Below are 22,444 nucleotides of genomic sequence, written 5' to 3' on the forward strand. Positions count from 1 at the left end.
AATAAAAAGGGCGCGTCGCGTATCCTCCCCAGCTGGTTTCCAATGTCAAGCCTCCCAAGCCGTGCTCACAAAGTTTGTGCCTCCTCAAGATTGCTTCCAGCACTCCCCTCCTATACTTCCAGATCACTTCTGCCCTCTCCATCACTCCTCCTGAAATCTGCTGTGCTTGCCAATGCAAACGCCACAGGCGTAGATTGCATCTTAACCTGGAGTATCCATGCATCCAATGACGTGCCACGGGCGAGGTATAGCTCCAAGCTAGGAAAAGCACATCGCCACTGTACAAGCAAGTGCATCGTCGCTCTAGGCGTATACTCAGCCTATTTTATTACCTCGAAGGAAAGGCTCGGCCGTCGTGAAATAGCTACGTCGGAGGAGTGAATCCGAGCCGAACTTTGTTAGGAAAGCATCGAAGCAGAGTCACAGCTGAGGCGGGATTTTGCTTCCGGAGCTTTTTGCTGTTTGTAGCAAGGACAAGGCAAGCGTCACGTCACGACGGCTCCGAGCACTCTCCATGTTCCTGAGGTGAGGGTTGCTCCGTAAGCAGGGACAGGAAGTCACCGGGAATATTCCTTCCGGGTTAGGATAACGGATACTTCAGCGGGGAAAGAAGGAGAGAGGGAGATGGAACTAAGAAAATCGTGGTAAGTTCCTACTAAGTCTCGCAGTGTAATATCTTTATCACCTGGTTATGGATACATCCTTGCAAATTCAAGTTCAATCGAATACACCTGAGACGTCCTGATTCTTTTCTTTCTGATGAAGACAGCCAAAGGTTGACGTCTTAAATTGAACATCAACATCTGTTGAATAGGAAATCGTGTTTGTCATCTTTACCACTATTTTAAATCCTTGCATGTGGGCTCAAGCGAAACATAACAAAACAAGACATAACTAAAATGACCTTGACCCTTAGCGATACGAAAAGAAAAAATACGAGGAAGCCAAAAAAATAAAAAAGAGGGAAAGAATAAGAAAGTAAAAAGAAATGCACCATGTAGAGAGACGCAGCTAACTCTTGTAGGCTCGACGTTTAAAGGTCTCGGTTTTCCTTTTTCTGCTCGGAGTTTTTTATTTTTATTTTTTTATTCAATTCAATTCAATTCGATTCAAATGAGCAAATGAGATTTTATTTCCAAGAACGCAAGCTAAGATGAAGGAAACTCTACCTGAGATATTGTTTAATGAATTTTGGCCCACTTGGTATTGAGAAGTTGTTAGTTATGATCTATAAATTACTCTACATAGTATATTGTATATGTTCAAACACTTACGTACACATAAACGCAGACATTTATATTTTGACATGATGTGTATGTCGCCGGATAACAGGGAATGGACGCATCACGTTCTCTATTGGGATACAAGCTAAGATGAAAGAAACTCCACCTGAGATATTGTTTAATGACTTTTGGCCCACGTGGTATTGAGAAGTTGTAAGTTGTTATGATACATAAATTATTGTTAAATTATTGTCAAAGCCTCCATCCCTCCCGTTCCGCGACCCCTGATAGATAAACTCATTTCACTATTGAAAGGGGCACTACTTTAATACCGCTGCTAGAAGACAGATCTTCGTTGTTGGAGCGATTCCGCTCACCTGCCGACAGGTACGCGCGGAGGCGGCGTGGGCGTGGTCATAGGGGGTCTCCCAACTTCCAGCTATAGTCTGAATAGGGAAGGTTGAACCCCCTTGTGGCGAATCCTTGAACTTGCTGTATCGAGTCAACTCGCTATGTCATGAGGCCCGCACGGGGAATCTACGTAAAATATTCGAGAAAGGTGTAAAACTCGATATATTACTGACTGTCTATAAATCTTGCAGTGCAATCTCTCCTGCAAATAACTACCGGCGTACTGTAAATGTGTAAAACTTTCTCATGTGCCCGCGTCTTCTACATGTAGGCCTACATGTAGACCTACATGTAGGTATCCGATTTTGTAATAGGTAGCGAGGAGATGGAATGAGGCTGACACAATTAAAATATCGGTCCTTTTAAACAGTCCACATGGTCACAATAAATGATGTAATCGCAGCACTGAAATCTGCTTTATAACAAGACCTGGTACCTAATTACAGTAAATACACAACAGTTGTGTGCATTTCAAAGGACCAAAGTGATATGATATTATGTGTACACACTGTACATACAACGATGTGTGTATACACTTGCACATAATGCCGCTTGTGTACACCCCCCCCCCCCACAAACACACACAAATATATGATATATTACACGCAGGACTTTATTGAAATGGCTTTATTGTTTACACCTATAAGCTAAAGTTTCCATGCGACTGTATATCATCATCTTGTTATTAGTGAGGAACCTTTAACAGTTGACCATGCACCTACTCACAAGCCTGGAAACTGAGGATTTATTTTTCCTTTAGTGGGATTATATTTTTCTGATGGAAATTTTTTGTTCCTTCTGCGGAAATATCAAATATCAAAAACTAAATATACCTTATTTACATTAGACGGGGCATCTTCACGTGAGCTTTAAAACTCCAACGTGTCAGTTTTCTGTGATAATATGCTTGTTTTATCACGGTGATTGTTATAGCGCACATCCCAGGGCAGATTTGCCACACCCACGTTTAATTGTGGTCAAGCTTGGAGTGTGTACGTTTTCTTCTCCCATTTCTGACATTCTGAAAGATTCAGGTATATATCCAGTGGTATCTATTGCGAGACAATATAGGGAAAATTTTACCTGACCTCGACAGGTTGATGATATTTGTTTAAAAATAACATAAACTTTACTTCAGCCTTTTTATCGCTGATTTTTTTTTTTGCTTTTCTTTTTCTAAATCATTGGAAAGGTATAAGCCCTGGGTAAAAGTGGTGATGAGGAAAAGGATACGAGTAAAAAACATGATAATTATGACAGTGATAGCTTGATTTCTTGACGCTAATGACAAATGAACGCAAGAATGTTATACATTTTTCTCAATTCTGTATTATCTATCTATATGTAGATGGATTTATGCAATATTGTTTTTATACAGGTTTGAAACCGCATGAAGTAACAAGAGAATATACACAATCTCTCACATTTATTGATATTGGATTTTATTATCATCGCATTATGATGACCTATATGTGAAGATTGATTTTGAATGTCATTGTCACTGCCATTACCATTATCATGGTAGCTAACGACACCATATTGGCTTTAATGGGGAGATCCAGTCCAAACGAAAGTTAGTCTGATAGAAAAGAGTAAATCTTATGAGTTCAACTGAAAAAAAAAATGACTGATATCGGATGAAAAAATGAAGAAGTTATGACATTTTGAAGTTTTGCTAATTTCTGCAAAACAGTTCTTGTACAGTGGATATGAATATGCAAATGAGTGAGCTAAACATGTCATTACCTCACAATTTTTTCATTGATCATGTACCAGAAAACGACGAAATTTCAATGTTTCTGCCATTGTAGTCTGAAACATGTTATTCCAGGTTGAATAACTTCAGATCAGTTAGATATACCAGGATTTGAGCCAAGGGCATAACTGTGTTCGAATGAAATTTCGACGTTTTATGCACAAATTATATGTCAAGTTGTAAGGGAATGACATGTTCACTTTGGAATTTGCATATTCATATTTACCGTTCAAGAACTGTTTCCTGAACAATTAGCTAAACTTCAAAATATCATAACCTCCTTATTTTTCACCAGATTTCGATCAGATGTTTACCGTTGAACTCGTTATATTTTACTCTTTTTTATCACACTAACTTACAGTTTGACTGGATTTCGCTTTTAATACTTTGTACTTCATACCGTAATTTTCGATATAATGTAAAGCTGGCAGAACCGTCCGTGGCTGCTATATTTCTTCGGGTTGTATTACAGCAACATCGGAAGAGACTGTCATGGAAGTGTCTATGAATTCAGTAAGCTGAAATGCATAGTTATTGAACGCCACGTCGATTCCAATAAGTGTAGCAATTACACAAATTTATTTTAAGCAAACACTATTAGCAGAAAAAAAAAATATAATACTCAATATGAGTGTTACGCACACGTACCGTACGTCGCAGTACCATAATGTTCATGTCAGAATGATTGGGAAGGGGGGGGGGGGGGGGGAGAGAAAGAAAGAGAGGGAGAGAGAAGGAGAGAACGATGGAGATGAAGAAAGTCTATTCCGCGAATGAATTAAGCCATTTTGTGTTTGCACTTAGGCGGGTGGTAAATTGCCCCCGAGAGGCAATTCTCCCGACGACGCACTGTGTATTGCAGTGTTTTGATTTGTTTTTCATTGCTTTGTTTCGTTTGTTTGTTAGTTCACTATATCTTTTGCCTTTTCCAGCCATGAGGTCTGCAGGGGAATAAGTACTTTAACATGGTAATGCACTGCTTATGATAGCAGCACGGTAAAATTCTGAAATAAAACGAAATGTTTCGCACGTCCAAGCACTCTTATTATACATTAGACTTCGAACAAGACAACGCGTAACTTGTGTAGTATTCAACTTAAACTAGTTACTGATCGTTATCCAAAAAGTTCAGTTGTGATCAGATTTTGGTGGTATGCCTCATTTTTTATGTCATAAGTAGCCACTGTATCACACACACACACACACACACACACACACACACACACACACACACATACAAAATAAGTGAATCATATTTTCTTGCAACGTCTTAGCTTGGTCTTTTCAACTCTTCACTCTGAAATAACTTCTTTTGCTTCATCACAGTGTGTAGGAATAGCATTTGTTTGATTGTTTTGCTTGTTTGATTTCATTTTCTTCCAGATAATTTCATACTTAAATCATTTTTTTTTCAGTGATATCACAGAAAATATCGATATCGACTACCATGTAGGCCTACATGATTCGAAGAAAGAAAATAGATGTGTACATTAATTCCATGAACAAAATTTATATCATATTACCAAATTTGAAACAATTAGATAAGAAATTATGCATAAGGACTGCCACTGTAAGCCGTAATTGCTTGAACACGTCACATTCCAGAAAACGGTGTGCGACGCCTAAGTGCGATGTGTGATGTGTGGCACTGATGTGTAACATCTGAGGATGATCCCTGTAGGATAGATATCAAATAATTTCATTAAGCTTTTTTGCTGTTGTGATTTTTCTTTCTTGCTTTGCTGTGTCTGCTTCTTCTACTTCTTAGGCGATGACTCATAAAAAACAAACAAACAAACAAACACGACGAAGGTGAACGTACGAAGCGCGAAAGAACAGAAAACTCTCAACACACGTAGGGTGAATTGCCATATTCAAGCGAAACAAATGAAACCATATACGTACACCTCTTACTCATTTGCGCACACTCGTACACATAATATATGATGAACAACAAACAAAATTAAGGAGTTTTGTTGCGTGCACGAAGACAACCTGCAGGCTTGTGGACATGGCTCCATCTATTCCAGTCTTGGCAAATATGTCATGACGTCACAGAATCCACGCCCCCTGGTGTTCCGTCTGTGTGTGAGTTGTGACATACTACCCGAAATAGAATGAAGCATGGCGACAGTTGTGGCTGTTTTCTCGGTAGAGAAGCGCCCTTTCACTTCCAAATCGAGCCATTGACGACACGACATTCCATAGTTTCAGCTTCCCAAGGATAACAGCGGGAATTTCAACTTGTTTTCCGTTTTCATAGTTATGTTTTCACTTAATATCATAGTTTCATATCACGGCCTCGAGATGATAACAAATCATGTAAATAAAGTTTTGGTGAAATTGACAGTAGGAGCTTTATGATTTCAACAAGTTACAATTTGCGTCTTTTTTCTTTGTTAGAATTCCAAGAGCCTGAAAAGGTATTCCTACAATACATTCGCAGCTCCAAGTGAATGTCTCAAAGTAGGCAACCAGTAATTCTTAATCGATTTGTTGAAACGAAATAATTTCTTTATCTAAAGACTTGTGAGAGTATTGACTGAATGTAGGTATCACTTTGGGCGTGCGGCTAAATGTAACTTATCATTACACTGAAAACAAACTGGGCGCTGTTTATTCCTAGTTTAACCAGCTGGCAGTCTTACAGAGATATCAGTAAGTGTAACCCATTAGACAAACCCGATTCTCGTGGAATTGGTAAAGGCACATGTTATATGATACCACTGTTTAAATTCGAACAATACGGGAGCGTTCCCCGAGGCGATTTATTTACGACACGCTGATCAGTTTACCAAACGAAATTCCTTGAACATGACCCTGCGTCGTGTTGACGAAAAACACACAGGGACGATCACCAATTTGTCGACATTGGGCATTCCATACAAGACCCTCGACGCACTACAGCTACGATGTGCGCGCCACGGGGTCTAGTGCGAGTACACTGCATTATGCGACGCGCGCGAGAAGAAAATTCCTGTCCGCATCGTAGGGGGTGAGGATGACCCTTCGACGCAAAACCGCAGAGGTCACTATTAACCACCAGGGTACCCAAGGGTCGGGCCCTTTGTCACGTCATTGGTTTGTTCATAAGACTGTGCTTTAAAGGGATTGTATAGATTTGATTTTTAATATTTTTGAGTGAGATAATGAGAAATATCTTATGAAATACGAAAAGGCATCTAATTCCAAGAGGATTTCAGCGTTTAAAATAAAATTTGAATTCTTTTTAGAACGGTAAGCTCTGTACTGTTTCATAAGTGGCTTCTTGATTTCTCGCAAAAAAAAAAAAAACTGAATAAATGATAACTGGAAATTTCAAAGTTTATATACAAACTGTAAAGAAAGTTTTAAGGGAGCGACATCATTACTTCACTATTTGCATATAGTTTTATATTAGAAGTTCAATAACCTTTTTTTCTGGGGGAATTAGTGAATTTCAAAATTTCTTAACTTCTTTTTTTTTTCATTCAATTTTGATCAAATTTTCATTGTTTGTGCTTAAACAATTGTAGTCCTTCTTTTTTATTCTAATTTTTGACTGTACTGGAATTCCCTTTTAAGTGAATAATATTACTCACATGCGCATACAGGTTTCATCATTAACATTTATGATATTAGCGCTAATAACCTTGCGTTTGTTCGGACAGATGCTAGAGATAATAATTATGGCAACAAAGCTTAGAACATGACCGAATGAATAACAAAGCATCATAAAGTGAAAACGCGTATGACTGCTCAAACATCTCGAAAATCTCAAATGTTTCGTGACAACAGACAAAAAATTTAATGAATACCTCATGTTTTTTTCTGCCACCGAGTGAATTGAAATAAAGCCCCTCTCCATCGGCAGCTAGCTTTGTCTCTGTACTTTTTAGTACAATAACTAAATCACTCCCGTCACCAAGCCGGTGCCTCCTCGTGTGCAGAGATCCGGCTCGTTCGACGGCGCGTAAATGTTTTGTCAGAATTGGCACGTATACGCGGCGAGCGCACACATTGCATTCATTAATGGGCAGACGTACAACGCTCGCGTGCGTAATTGGTGATAGCACACTGTCACGCACAATACAAATTATATGTAAAACAGCCTACTTAGCTTTACATAGTTTTGATTCTTTAAGTGACAAAAGCCACAAATAAAACGGTAAAAAGTGGACATTGATGCATTAAAAAACGAGTGTAATAAAGATAGGGAAGTAGAAACAGAAACAAGTAAAATAAGAAAGAACAAAAAAGGGATATAAATGAAGTAAAGTAATACTCAAAAATTTGCAATTTCTTACTATGTTTTAAGGAGAGAATAAGGCATTCAGAAGATTATGGATTTCCATAAGAGTTCAGACGCAACAAGATTCCACCATATTGCTCAAGGTTCCACCATATTGCTCAAGGTTCCATGTACTGGATATCTGTGTCGCACAGTTTATCCCATAGTGTAATAAAGATGGTGAAGTTCGTGATTCCGAAATACACAATTTACAAATACGTTCGTTAATCCGAATATTAGGATTTTATGGCGTTCATCCGAAGATTCGTTATTCCGTAGGTTTTTAATCCGAAAATGATAATAAAGTTCGTTGTTCCGAAGGTTCCTTAGTTTCCTAAGGTTCCTTGAAATTAATTAAGGTTAGTTAACCTGAAAATGAAATAAAGGTGCTAAGTACTAAAACCTTCGGAATTACGAACCTTATTTCGTTTTCGGATAAACGAATCTCCGGAATAACGAAGTGTAACAATAAGAAACACATGTGTTACCTAAAAACAGCAATATCTTTGAAATGCTATATCAAGTGAAAGGAGGAAGAGAGCCTCGATTAGATTGTTGTTGTTGTTGTTGTTGTTGTTGTTGTTTTTGTTTTTGTTTCTCTCTCTCTCATGACTTTACGATTTGCATCACAATGATGCAAGTAACCGTGAGAAATGTCCTGGCTCAAAATTTCATGAAATCGAGCCTGATATTATGAAGATGACGGTAGTTATAGCTAATGGTAATAATGGGTATAACAATAAGGACAGCTGGCAACAGTGATAGCGAAGATAATGAAAAATAATGACAGTATACTAATAACGGTGATAATGTAAGTAACTGAAATGGTGTTAGCAGTATGATAAACTAGAAGTAAAAACAATTTTCATTATGACGGTGATCGTGTTGTATTATTATCATTACCAAGCCTATCATAATCACTACCTTCATTTTCATGAATGCAATTATTACTACTATTTATTTTGTATTTTTATTTTTCGTTACCATTAAGGGTCATTGCAATGCCATTGATCTCAATGGCTGGCTCCCCCCCCCCTTCCCCCCCCCCCCCCCACACACACACATTGCCCTCCATGCTTGTGTCAGAGGTGGATGATCTTCTGAAGGTACGCACCGTTCATTCGAGGTATAGGATGTACGCTATCGTGACCCTACGGAGATAATAGACGGTGCATTGGCTGAAATAGTCTCCAGCTTGTAGAGTGCGAGTCTCGTTTTTCCAGCAGGGCGCGACGGGGCGTCCGCCCGTGACGACTGGTGTGTTCACCGAGGGTCAAAGAGAGTTTGTCAGATGGACTTGACTCAATACCAATCAGGTTGTCATTCTGACGAGTATAGCATGGTCGTGTGCGCGAGTCCCAGTGTATTGAAAATGCAAATCCACAACACAGTCAAATTGACTTTCAAAAAAAAAGTTAGACGGACACAATGATAGAAGGTTTCCTCAGAACTGGAATAAAATAAGAAGTGTGACATGATATATAAGAATGTAACGTCTTACGTCGATATAGGACATAGAATGATGTTAATTACGCCAATGGTGTCTCCCATCGCTATATGTATACAAGACTTATTTCTTTTTGGTCTTTTCTTGCGGTGTTTTCCACAATTGTACAAATTACGGTACGGTTAGTTGAGATGCGGTATTTTATTTCTTCGCTACCCCTCAAGAGCTGTACGAGTATTCCTATAATGATTTCAAAAATAAACGCATAAACATACAAATGAAATCAATCATTGTTTATCTTTTGACATTGCGTTGTATAGTGCAACATCTTCTTTCCCTATGAAATATCTAATCTCTAATTTCACTCTGTACAAAATGAATCTATGATCGAAACTGCTGATCTATATTTTTAACAAACAGGTTGGAATAAGGAACCATTGGTAATCACTACTGCTTTCCGGGCGGTGACACTACTACCAGGCTATCCCTTGTTAAAGGCAGTAACAAGATGAACTTGGAACAAATACCCAGGCTCTGAAATTTCGAAAAATGGTATGTTAAGTATAGTCCAAGGCAGACAAGGCTACTTGAATGAAAGAGATTATCAAAGCAGAGGGGTGGCATTGTGGTATGACAGATTTGTATCACTTGTCTCACCCTGTGTAATGAAATCATATGAAATCACAACTGCTGATCTATATTTCAAAAACGTTTATAGCACATCTTCACCGCTTACTTAAGTGATAATTTACTTTCATTTACCTTCTTCTCTTTAATTTCTCTTTGCTAATTCACATTATGTCATCTGTTCAATTAGCCCATGGATTTGCTTTGTTCGCATTTGGTTGCTGGTTTTGTTGTTGTTGTTGTTGTTTTTTTTTTTTTGTTTATTTGCTCCCACACCCTGTATAACTAGTCTGTTTACCTGGTATTGCACGTCTATACTTGCATATCTCTTCTTAACGATATAAATAATTACAGATTATTGCACCTCTATAAAATAGCTACATGTCACGATTATATTCTCACAACACACTTACATGTAATTCCATCCAACAAAGATATGATAATATATTGACCCATGCCAGGTTTTTTTATGAATATCATGCGCAATAGCGTAATAACGACAAAGTTTGGATAGAACTGGACGTGGCAGCTGCCTGTTACTGAATAATCCATGCAACAGTCGTATGCCCAAGACAAGTCGAAACTGTCTGCCAAACATAAATATACTATGCAGGGGCGAATCCCGGAATTCTGTAAAGAGGGGGCACCGTAACAAAATGAAAGGGGGCGCAAGCACCCCTCCCCGATGTTTTCCTTCTCATTTGTTTTGTTTTTACAAGAAAAGGAAATGGGGGGGGGGGGGGCGCCCGGTGTGGTCCTCCTTGGATCCGCCACTGCTACGCAATACACAGGGACAAGAATACAGAACGACTGATAATCATGCACACAAATAAGCCAAATCCATATCCAAAATGTATACTTTACTGAGAATCTCATTCCAGTAAAAACCGCACGTCTCTCGAATGAGACAACACTGAATGAACTCTTGACACGTTATCATACTCGTTGTCTGTAATGTTATATATTCACCAATTTGCACTGACTCCGTGCGTCAAATTTTAGCACGTTCCCACACGTATCAGTTGAACACTCGAGAAGAGTGAATGGAATAACTGTTTGTCTCTTTGGTTTGTTGTTTTCTCTCTCTCCCTCCTTTTCCGATTCCTGCTGCAGCTGACAGCTCCTAACAAGCAAAACACTATCAAAAATTGTGTATCCCAACGTTATCTAAGCGCTTTCCATAGTCTCTGCACTGCATTACCTTGTCACAGTGACTTTTATCACAGGACTTAATTCATGTTTAAAGAGGAAGGAAGTTTTATGCTGATTACAGTTATTTGATGAAAAAAAAAAAAGAATCAGAACTTCGGAAAATATCATAATCAAGAAATCATCAATATCGGCGATTGTTTCAAGGGCATCATTTTGAAACTACTAATTTGTTATTGATCTAGATAATAAGAGATAGTAAGGTATAAAAAGCCAAATCCGACGATGGTGCAGTGAAAAGTTACAGTTGCAGTCAGATCTCAGGGAATACGATTCTGACTATGTTGTCCCCATAATAACTAGGCTTTACATTCCCTTTTCCTGCATGTCAAGCATAACAATAATCATAATATTTGTTTGGTTTCCAGTCTTCTCATCTTTTTGCTTCGCTTAATAAGGACATCATCCGTCAATAATCCCAACTCATTTTTCGCCCAATTCAGGCATGCAGGTATTAGGGGAAAATCAATGTATTGAATAAGTTATGTGTTTCGATAAGATATGGGTGTGTGCATGAAATCTCGATCACACAATTTAGCACATCCCAACACACCCAACTCCGTGCGTGCTCCGTGCGCAGGTCAGGCTTAAGACCACACCGTTGAACAGTTAGTGCTCGTTCTTTTTGCTCGCGCGCTTCATGGCGCGATTTGGATTATTGCATTTAGCAGAGGTGTGCACCTGCGCGGCCCCTTGCTGGTTTCTAGGCGGGGTCCATAATTATCTACAGCATCAGCGAACCACCAGGTTCCTGCGAGGTGTTGCTTCGACCTAAAGAAAAGTTTCAGAAACTCAGGTGCCAACATAATCTTCAGTACTCATGAATAAAAGTGTAGCAGGGATGAGAATGGGGAGGCAAAAGGGCAAACACGTACGACGATCCAGCGAAATTAGACACCACATTGTTGTCGATAGTGGTGACAGAATGCAATGTGGGAGAGTGTAATGTGTATGAAACACTTAGATGTGAAAGGGGGCGTTGGCTGTTGTTGAGTACCCCATGTGATATTTGTTTGGTATAGATTATCATCATAATATGCAGTCAGCTTGCCTAAGTCGAATTCAGACGAAATGGAGAAGTTCGACGTTACACATGAAATACATTATCCACGTCTATAGTCACATCTCCCTGCATCCGGGTACGTTATTTTTTCTTCGAATCAGCCAATGTTCGATTTGTGCTAGGTCGATTTTTACAAGCAAGGCTGATTGTAGGCCTGTTACAATTATGTTTTCTTGTCACTCTTTCATTTCGAAACAAACATTCATAAGCATCCTGCCTATGGGTATTCGGTGCTTGTGTAACCTCTTGGGGGCATTTTATCAAGTGTTTGGCAGTGATTTTTAACTAACATGATTTGCTCTCAGCCAATCAGAAGCAAGACCTTCAATAGCTTAAAACAGTTGTCAGCGACTGACATTAAGTTTTATGAAATTCTGCTCAGGTAAATTACTATCTCTAGTTGACTCCTATAGACAAGGTGTAGGCTGATTATGAGCGTAAACTTGCTAGTGGTAGTTAATGGCTATCAACTTCATGTTTATCTGTTTGAGATAGAAGAGAGAGGAGAGAGCTTGCGAAAAAAAAAAAATGTGTCGTTCTGTGTAATCGAAGCCATTATCTGCGAACTTTTAATATGAGACCCCAAAGCAGGAATTCCAGGAAACGTTTTGTATTGGTGGAAAGACAATATCCATTCCGTGCCTTTTATGTTTTAGAGTTTCAAATGGCCTTAGATTATTGTTTTCTTTTTCAGATAACATATCTAAGACTTCTTTCTTATATCTAGAAATGGGTAATATGCGTGTCCTCAACAACGTTGAAATCGTAGCCTAAGACAAAGGCATACTATGGAAACAAAATGTTGTCAATGTGACACAAGATAAGCAACGGATTCGTTAGCTGATGAAGTCTTCTTACATCTCACATTATTACTCTGTCATTTATCAACACATTTTTGCTTCAACATTAGCACCCTGCTTGGCGACAGCCAGTATATACGCACACACACACAGCACAATAGTCACAATGTATGAATATACACTACTTTACATGTCATATAATGATCTTCCTGCATTATAACTTTTAATTGATGGATGTAATATACTGTAAAGCATGATATATTCGTGGCACGAAATTTTCGCGAATTGGAGCCGACGGCCTTTTTCGTGGCAAGAAATTTTCGCGAATTGCCTCTTGCGTTCAATGCATATAATGTAGATAAGAAATTTCGCGTGCATTTTAATTTCATGAATCTTGGCGCTCGCGAAATTCGCGAAATTAAAATGCACGCGAACATATCTCGTTTTACAGTAAACAATGATACCACAGCTAGTCTTTATTCATCCTGAAATGTAGTGTATGCAAGCACATGGAATCGTGTGCTTACCTTTTATATGTCCATGTATTTTACCGTTTACCATGAATTCAGACTAGCAGTGCCCAGCTGAAGGCATTCCATCATGAATTACTAATAAAGCATTCATTTGCCTTGCAGTAAGAGACCAGATGCCTGGTCAGCAGAGCTCTGAAAAGGTGATACTTATTTCCGTTGTTTTGTCATTCAAAAAGCGCACGCTCACATAACACATCATTGGTTCCTGTGTAAAGTTCTGGTTGTGTACAATCTGGAACCTAGCTTTACAATTAATCATTGATTAAATGAAACTAATGCATCCTTTCATTTTCAAATCACCTCCAACTTCATTGTACAGTATTCAGCCAACTCATATCAATGGCAGTGTATCTGATATTTCTCGGATCAAAAGTGGGAAATGTTTTTTGTAACACCTAGTGTTTGTGTTAGTGTATACCAGTATTTTGTAAAATGATTAACTAAACACAATTTTGAAATCCCCACGTGCTAATACAGCGTCTTCCCTTTATCCGATTGCTATATCAGTATAGTGATATAGCAATTAAATCATTATTGTCTATATCCGAAAGTACCTACATGGTGAAAAATTAACCACTTAAACCATTGATACGAAAAGAGGATAAACGATACTTTTGCTAGTTCTGAATTGTTTCATATTTGTAAATAGTAGACACATTGCATGTCCAAATAATAACTCAAATTTAACCATTATACTATAACCTTGCAATTGTTCTAACACAATCCTTATAACCTACATTGCACCTGTGACTATTTCGCAATCACTATCTGCCACGTTTGAAAGTGCGTGTGTATATAAATAGTATTATCATACCAGAATTCATGTGCCAACGGCAACATTGAGGTTGACGGATATTACTAATATTAAATCACTGTATACACGTATACACAGACATTGAACAAAATTCTGACCACTACAAACTGCCAATTACTCATCAACCCACAAACCCATTTATAACGGGAAACTAATAGTGTGCATTTTTCCCTATAATATGGACTTACAAAGTGTGAGAGGCAGACGGATAAAAAGAACTTTCCAAGGGAAGACCCTCAGGACACTGTGGTCTAATATTAACGACCGCGGTGTGCCAAGTGATCTATAACTCGAGCTACCTGTTCCGCTTAGCGGGAAGATCGCCTACTTATCCATACCCAACGAGAACCAGACGGGGCTTGATTAGGTTATACACTATCTATCTCCTGTAAGTGGAAGTCAAGGAAATAGGGTCAATGGTCATTTCTATCTTGACATTAACTGTGCGGTCCAATCAACACCTCATGATTCACTGCATGCGGATAATATTGGTGACCTACTGAACTAAATGATTGCGATTTTCTTGTCTTTGGTATGGAAGCATTGTGGTGTATAGTGAATATGGCCCTGAGTCTTTACCGAAGTGACCGAGAGTTTGAATCTCGCCTATCCGTGTACTTAGACAAGATGTTTCTGTCCTCCTCATCCCATGAGTGTCAATGCTTGGCAGGACATGCTGGGAAATAAGCATATTGGCGATGTTCTCTGTGGGTTATACTGCTGAAGCAAAAGGGATTTCCTGGGCAAACAATGGTATGATTTCATCACAGCTGTGATGCAATTATCACCATTACTGTCATAATCATTATCATTATCATTATCATTATCATTATCATTATCATTATCATTATCATCATCATTAATATCATTATCACCATTGTTTATTTATCGTCATCATCATCAATCCTTGACTGTAGAGGTGGCTTGGTGCATTTTTTTGTAACCTGCTGCGAACATTTTTTTTTTATGTGCACAAAAAAAAAAATGAATAATATCTCATCAAATTTAAATGAATTGAATTGAAACCATCTGACAGAAAACTTCTGTGTTTCTGTTTAATGGTTTCGTGTAATGACGCAACTCTGCGGGAAATTAAAAGCTGTACAATGTACTTACATTTCGATTACTACTTACACTCCTTTGGGCTTGTTTTAAAGTTGATTCTGTATGAAGCAGCTATAGAATACAACTTAATGCTACAGACCAGCCAGGGTGATGGAGGCTAAGACAGGATCACCTTTAAAGTCAGCTGATGTGGCGAATGTCTCCTCTTCATTAGATTCACGCAGGTTTTTCACCGGAAAAGGTAACCACACTCTCAACGCAGGAATTACCGGGGAGCTTTCCCCTCTCTGCATGCTTAAGGTCTGGAGATAGTCGCGGTATCACCACGACTTTAATGGAATCGTCACAGGAAAGCTGATGTCCACCTTCCAACTTTCTCAAGGCCAAAACCAAGCTCTGAGTTCTGGTCTTGAAAAAAAAAAATCCAAACCAGATGGAATATATTCACCGCCATCTCTAGACAATATAGGATAATACTCTAACCTTCACCTGCGGTTCCGTCAAACTTGAACTTGAAGAAAATAAGAAAATAGGAGTTGAATAATCCACAGGCTTTGTGGAGAAGAGAGAAAATGATTTTGAATGACAATTGCCTTGCCTTAGAGTTTTCTACATGCATATTAGTTTCAAGAAGAAATGCATTGATGAAATCAAACTAATCAGCTAGTATTGCTACTAATCTGCACAACATGAAAATACGCTCGAACCGATGAAGTGTAAAAGTCTTCTCCATAAACGAAAGGCGTTTGGGAATCATGGGCTCTTCATGCCGTTGCTCACCTGGCGTTCAATAGATGAAAAAAAAAATTGCAAAAGCAAGCAATTTTACAAGTCACTGGCAGGATTCGATCAGCAGGAGTTGTGGTCTCTGGCTAGCCATATACGGTGAATGTACGTTAGCTCATATTTCATGGATAACGCCGTAGACAATAAGCAGGGTGTGAAGTACACTATACTCCTGACAAGAAAACATACAAAACAAAGGACAGAAGTTGTAAATATGGACAGCAAATGTGAAAAAAAACTGTTAATGTTCCACCTTGAATAGATGTCGTCGTAGCAAAATAGCATTACTGTTGAAGTCTCCCAGTCATCACACTAACAACTCTGCCCCATTATGAAATAACTGGCGCTTTGGCGAAAGTCAGAATCATATGACCAGTAGGGGGAATGTGCTCTGGTAGGAAATTGACGAAAGCGACCTGTAGTCTCGAGGAAACTGAAGGAATCTATCACGATCGATTTGGGCAGCGGCTATGAACCACCTGCAAACGCACATTGGTGGCATAGTTTCACGTTGCGTCCGGAGACACACGAGTAAAATAGAACGATGGGTTGTATGATGGGAATACCGGAACAACGGAACTGTTTAACGCAGTACCATAGCATAACCAAAAAGAAAAAGAAACACAAAAGGGTGAGGGAGAGGGATATTTTTTTTTTCATTCTTTATGTATGCATGAGAGTTGATATGATCAACTACTTAAAGGCATTGAATAGGTTTGGTTTAGACGGGGATTCAGATTTTAAAAGGTCCTAACGACCAACCTTTGATTAGGAACATTTTGTTTTACTTTGCTTTTTGATATCTCAGCCATTTCAAAACTGATTGCAATCAAATACAATTTTGATTTCTCTCAGAATGGATACTCTCTGATATTTCATATACCGGTAGATTACTTCTAATTAACTCAAAAAGGGATGAAACTTAAATCCCCATTTCAACCATTATACTATCTCGTTGACTGGTTTGCTTGACGTCATTGACTGTCGTTTCATGAGTAGGTAATTCACCAGTGTGTTCTCTCTCTACTTTCTCTCCTCATTTTGCTCGTGGTTAGGTTTTGCTTCCTAGGCCTGGCCACTTGAATTATGGACAATCGTAAAGTTGATATGGATCATATTGGTTTTTATTCTTTTTTTTTCTTTTGTTACTACTGGAATTATACATATAGTTTGTAAGTACTGAGACAAACCAGCATATCTAGAAGACCAACAATTACTATCACGTGTTAGTGCTTCCTCTCACAGGGAGGGAAGTCCATGTGTTTGCTTCTACTCTTTTCCTCACACTCTGTGTCTATCTATCTATCTATCTATCTATCTATCTATCTATTATCTATCTATCTATCTATCTATCTATCTATCTATCTATCTATCTATCTATTATCTATCTATCTATCTATCTATTATCTATCTGTCTATCTATCTATCTATCTATCTAGCTATCTATCTATCTATCGATCGATCTATCTATCTATCTATCTATCTTTCTATATCTATTTCATATTCTATTCATGAGACGAAAGAAGATGACCGAAGACGGTGTATACATGCATAACATAGAGCATGTTACTGTGTTACTCTGGCATGAAAAAAAAAATAGATTGCGTTAAGAAATTAATTACGAACGTATCAAAAATCTATTGGATGTTTTCATATGTTAGTGTCTGTAATGTCTGAAAAGAGGGACATATTTCATGAACAAAATGTGTGATTCTTGGAGGCGTGTATTATGCTGGTTAAGGTGTTTTGGAAGATGTGCCAATAATTATGGATACATCTCCATGTTTATGTATGTTATTTATCACATCTTAGAAAGCAAAGAAGAGAGAAGACAAAAAAGAAAAAAAATCCCTCTCCGTTCAGTGTCTCGAGTTTGATATCGTGTTTGAATCCATTTAGGGTTGTAAAAAAAAAAATCTAAAAAAAAAAATAAATTATCTGTTAGTCCAAACTTGAAACTTAAAATCTTGCTACCTAAAAAATTACCTCCTGGGTTCTTTTGTTTTCTCACATAGGTGCTGTCTAAGGCGCTGGATCGTCTTTTTATCATTATTCACAGTTTTAAGGATAGACCAAAGTAAAGCACGTAAGTATACGTTTGTGGCATTATCCTTTTCTCGTTAGTTCCTTATTCTGCCTATGTTTCAGATTTCCTTGATAAGCACATTCTAATTGGTTCTGAAGAGTTGCAAACGTCAAATCAAATACTTACATCGAAACAGAGATATAACAAAACAAAGTCGTTTGCATAATGTATCTTTGCCGTGGTGCAGTGGATAGTGCCCTTTCATTGTCAACAGATTCGGGGTTCGAATTCTGATTGATGCGTTCATACTATAAAAGCTTAGACAAGATATTTTGCCCAGAATGCTCCATATGACAGGTATGATCAGGTGTATCAATGGGTAGCTGGCAATGACAGTAATGATGATAATGATATTGATAATAATAAAAAATAGATGCTAATGACAATGATAGAAATAAATATCATTAGTATAATAGTGATATTATCATCATCATCATTATTACTGTAATTACCAAAACTATCATTATATACATAAATCAATAATGGGGGGGGGGGGGGGGCAAGACTGAGGGACATGAAAATTAGAGGGTAAGAATACATCCTGCCCCGAAAGGAATGCACGAGGAGGGATTCGAACCGGTGACCTTTTCTGGAGTCGAAGTTTTACACATGCAAATGTCCCAGTTATGCGTGCGTGTGTGTGTCTGTGTGTGTGTGTGTGTGTTTGTGTGTATTTGTGTATGTGTGTCAGTGTCTGTGTGTGTACATCCGTGAAGCAAGGTATAAATTATATCGAATTGTCTATACCGTCACATCGGACGTAACAAGTGCGGAATCCGGTCCTGGCCTCATTCTTATCACCAATGTTTGCTTTTTCTCCTCTGTTTTCATCGCCGTTCTTTTTTTTTTTTTTTTCCAGAAATTACCAGCACAGTAGAATGTCCAGGAGATTTAGTGGTAGAAGAAAACGATTTACCAGGTAGGTAGAATTCCCTGTTCTGTCCGGTTTTTTTTCTTTTCAATTCGTTATTGGTACAGTTAATGTTTTTGTTTTTATTATCAATATAATTGTTAACACCAATATGATTGTAATCATTGAGATTCCATGTCTGCAGTATAATTCAAATTCTATTTCCAATATCACGTAAATTACAAAAAGAGCCCAAATAATGCAAAATATACGAAAATACATTTGAAAGCATTGTTATCATCATTCAGCTTTTAAGTTCTAACTGAATTGTGTTCATTGATCGCAGTTTATTGTTTGTATCTTTACTGCTGCAAAGCGAATCCTTATCGTAACACTATTCCAACAAAGCGTAAAAGCAGAAATACTTACAAAAAAACAAAACCTCTCCAAAAGTCCACCGGGATATTTTTGAGTAGAGCTCTAACACACGTCTAACATGTGAGAAAGAAGAAAACAAGCTACAGATAAAACGTACTCGTAAACATGTTTGAACCCCCTACTAATGAGCATTGTCTGTGCGTACTACATTGTACGTTAAGATCTGATATGTCATTGTTTTACACTTTCAACTCCCCCCCCCCCCCCCCCATAATGGAAACAAACAAACAATAAAGTACAAAGCGAATTTTCTGTAATATTTGAATAACTGTTATTACGAGTTTTTGCTTTCTTCTCAAATGATTCTCATCCGAGGCTGGGACATCATTCGTATGTTCCAGCTGGACGCAGCCTCCTTTGACGGGGTGAGAGTTGTGTCGGGGTCAGACAGGGTTCAAACTGCATACAGGCTCCTCAAGAACCATGACATCACACAGCCAACGAGGTAAAGTGGGATAAATCAGTGGGTGTTGCTCTTTATTTTGAAGGTTCGCTGTTCCGAAACAGACAAATTCCCACTACACATTTGTTTGTTAAAAAAGAAAATGGAAAGGGGTTCGTAAATCTTAACATTTTTAACCTCATTCCGAAGGTTCGTGATTCCGAAATTGAAATAAACTTTGTTATCCCGAAGATTCCTTTTTAGCGAAAGTGTAGTAAGGTTCGTTATTCCAAGGGTTCTTTGATGAGAAAATGAAATAAAGTTGATTATTCGAAAGGTTCGTTAATCCGAATACAGTGTAGGTGTGTACTAACGAACCTTCGGAATTGTTCTTAAATTGTTGCAACTGTCTGGCAAAAACTTGCTCTACAACAACGTAATGTTAATGTGAGGCAATATTGTCACTCATTGCAATAAAAGCAATTCGACAGCACCAACTTATCATAATAATTCATTTTCTTAGCAAATGTTTTTTTTTTTTTGAAGGGCAATTTTGATAATTTTTGTGGTTCAATTATAAGAGATAAATACATGAATGAAGAATAGAGAAAAACATGAATGAAAAGAATCTACCAAGGTATCTTTTTATTTTGTTGATGTGATTTCCTCTTTTAGTGTGTGTGTATATTATAATATGTGTGTGAGTTTGTGTGTTTTGCAAAATTGATAGATTTTGCCAATAGTTCTGCTAATTATCGTAATTGTTTTAAACTTGGGGGGGGGGGGCACTGAAGGGGTGGCATAGTGGATAAAACTCTGGACTCCCAATCGGAGGACCCAAGATCGATTCCCGCAGAGTGCTGACGTCCTTGGACAAGACGTTTTTCTCCATCATTTCCCTCTCGACCCAGGTGTATAAATGGTACCCGACAACGCGGCAAGGGTAATAATAATGGCAGGGCCCTCATGATAGAGCATGCAGTCATGGCAACACTGAAGAGCTACCCATGACAAAGAAGACCTTATTATCACTATCATTATTTCATCATAACTGGCAGTAGAAACTTTACCTTGATTTTCTGATTGCGCATTATCGTTGTTGTTGCGGTTTTATGTTGTTGCTTTAATTATGTGCATCCATCAAACCAGTTTCTGATCGTCTGCTTGTTAATCCTACGCCCTCTATAGGCAGCAGTTCCCACAGGGTCTCCCAGAGGTCTTCTCCTTCGTCTCCACGTTCAAGCTAACGGATCGTACGGGCATGGACGAGGATTGGTTCCTGTGGCTCATCCGGGACCGGGCCGGCTCGCCCCAGGTTGGAATCCGCCTCATCGGCTCGGAGAAGACCCTGCAGTTCATCTACGTAAATGAGCTGGGTCAGCTGGAGAATGTGCGATTCCAGTGAGTTTATCTGATGAGCATAAGTTACATTCTTAAAGCCCATTTTTACATTTTTGTAAAAACCATCTTAAATCTTCCAATCGTGGCTTTGCCCGTAATCAAGCAAAGCGTTCATACGCTTTGATACCCTAACAAATAAACGCTAACGATGCCAGATTTATAGATAATTATATGAGAGGCAGCTTTTGGCCATTATATTACGCTGTGCTGTTTTACCCTTCATTCCTTTTCTTCTTGTATGTTTTTGTTAAATACACTAGCTGATACCTAAAATTCGATATCAGATAAACTTAACCATCGTGCTCCTGCTTTGATAACACCTGTCTGATCAATCACAGGAATGCAATGCAGCTTTTCGACAAGAACTGGCATAAACTTCACGTAGCCGTGGGCGAGAACACCCTGGACGTGTTCATCGACTGCCAGCGTATCGGGTCGGCCCCGCTGTCGAACAGGGGCGTCGTGGACATTAATGGCGAAACGACCATCGGGAGGCGGGTTGGTTCAGGCGGAGGTCCAGTGCAGGTACGAAAGAAAACTAGAGTAAGGGATTAGCATAGACACATTGATAGGTTGATAGATGGGTACATAGCAGCGCTAGATAGTTGATTAATGATAGACTAATAGATAGATAGATAGATAGATAGACAGACAGACAGACAGGCAGGCAGGCAGATATAGATAGAAGGATATGGATAGATAGATAACTGGAGATGAGTGAATAGATGAACGGTCAAGCAAAAAGGAAGAGAAACAGTAACGTACAGATATAATGTCACCAATGTCATTGACATGGCCCATACCATAAAAAGTGAGATATTAATAAATGAATACATTTCCTTTTGTTCAAACAAACATATCAGAAGAGAGCGCACTAACGAAAATATTATGTGACGAACATTTCAGAAGCTGTGTGATCATTAGAGACTAGGTTAAAGATACTAAAAAAAGAAAAGTCTTTGGAATAGTATGCTCAAGTTACTGTTCACTCACGCGGATGACAATCGGGTGTCATTCTATCTCACATACAGAGGTTGTGCACAGCTTCGTGATGTGTGTTGCAATTTTTTTCTGTTATTTACTTGTTTCTAAAACAGCGGATGAAAATTGTCCTTCTAGATGATCTGCGTGCAGAACAATATTGATTACAGCGTTATTTGACACTCTTTTTTTGTTTCGCTTTGTTTTGTATTTTTCACATCCTGGTAGTTTATCTTACAATGGATGATCATCCACTGTGACCGGAGCTTTCCTACCCGAGATCAGTGCTCGGAAATCCCGGT

The 22,444-nt window shown here is 38.5% G+C and overlaps 1 protein-coding gene across 1 annotated transcript in view; it reads left to right on the plus strand.

Annotated features, from left to right (window-relative positions):
* Positions 1-566: 566 nt before the first annotated feature.
* The window catches only part of LOC139716150 (uncharacterized), a 45,193-nt gene continuing 23,315 nt past the window's right edge, over positions 567-22,444 (plus strand). The window contains exons 1-7 of the mRNA XM_071627710.1: positions 567-644; positions 18,020-18,090; positions 18,950-19,009; positions 19,694-19,823; positions 20,949-21,161; positions 21,500-21,686; positions 22,371-22,442. Coding sequence (XP_071483811.1) covers positions 625-644; positions 18,020-18,090; positions 18,950-19,009; positions 19,694-19,823; positions 20,949-21,161; positions 21,500-21,686; positions 22,371-22,442 — 753 coding nt within the window. The 5' untranslated portion in view covers positions 567-624. The remainder of the gene's footprint in view (positions 645-18,019; positions 18,091-18,949; positions 19,010-19,693; positions 19,824-20,948; positions 21,162-21,499; positions 21,687-22,370; positions 22,443-22,444) is intronic.

The sequence above is a fragment of the Diadema antillarum genome, unplaced genomic scaffold (genome assembly GCF_040938485.1).
Source record: "Diadema antillarum isolate AM-2024a unplaced genomic scaffold, OU_Dant_1.0 scf00000062, whole genome shotgun sequence".
In the NCBI taxonomy this organism is placed as follows: Eukaryota; Metazoa; Echinodermata; class Echinoidea; order Diadematoida; family Diadematidae; genus Diadema; species Diadema antillarum.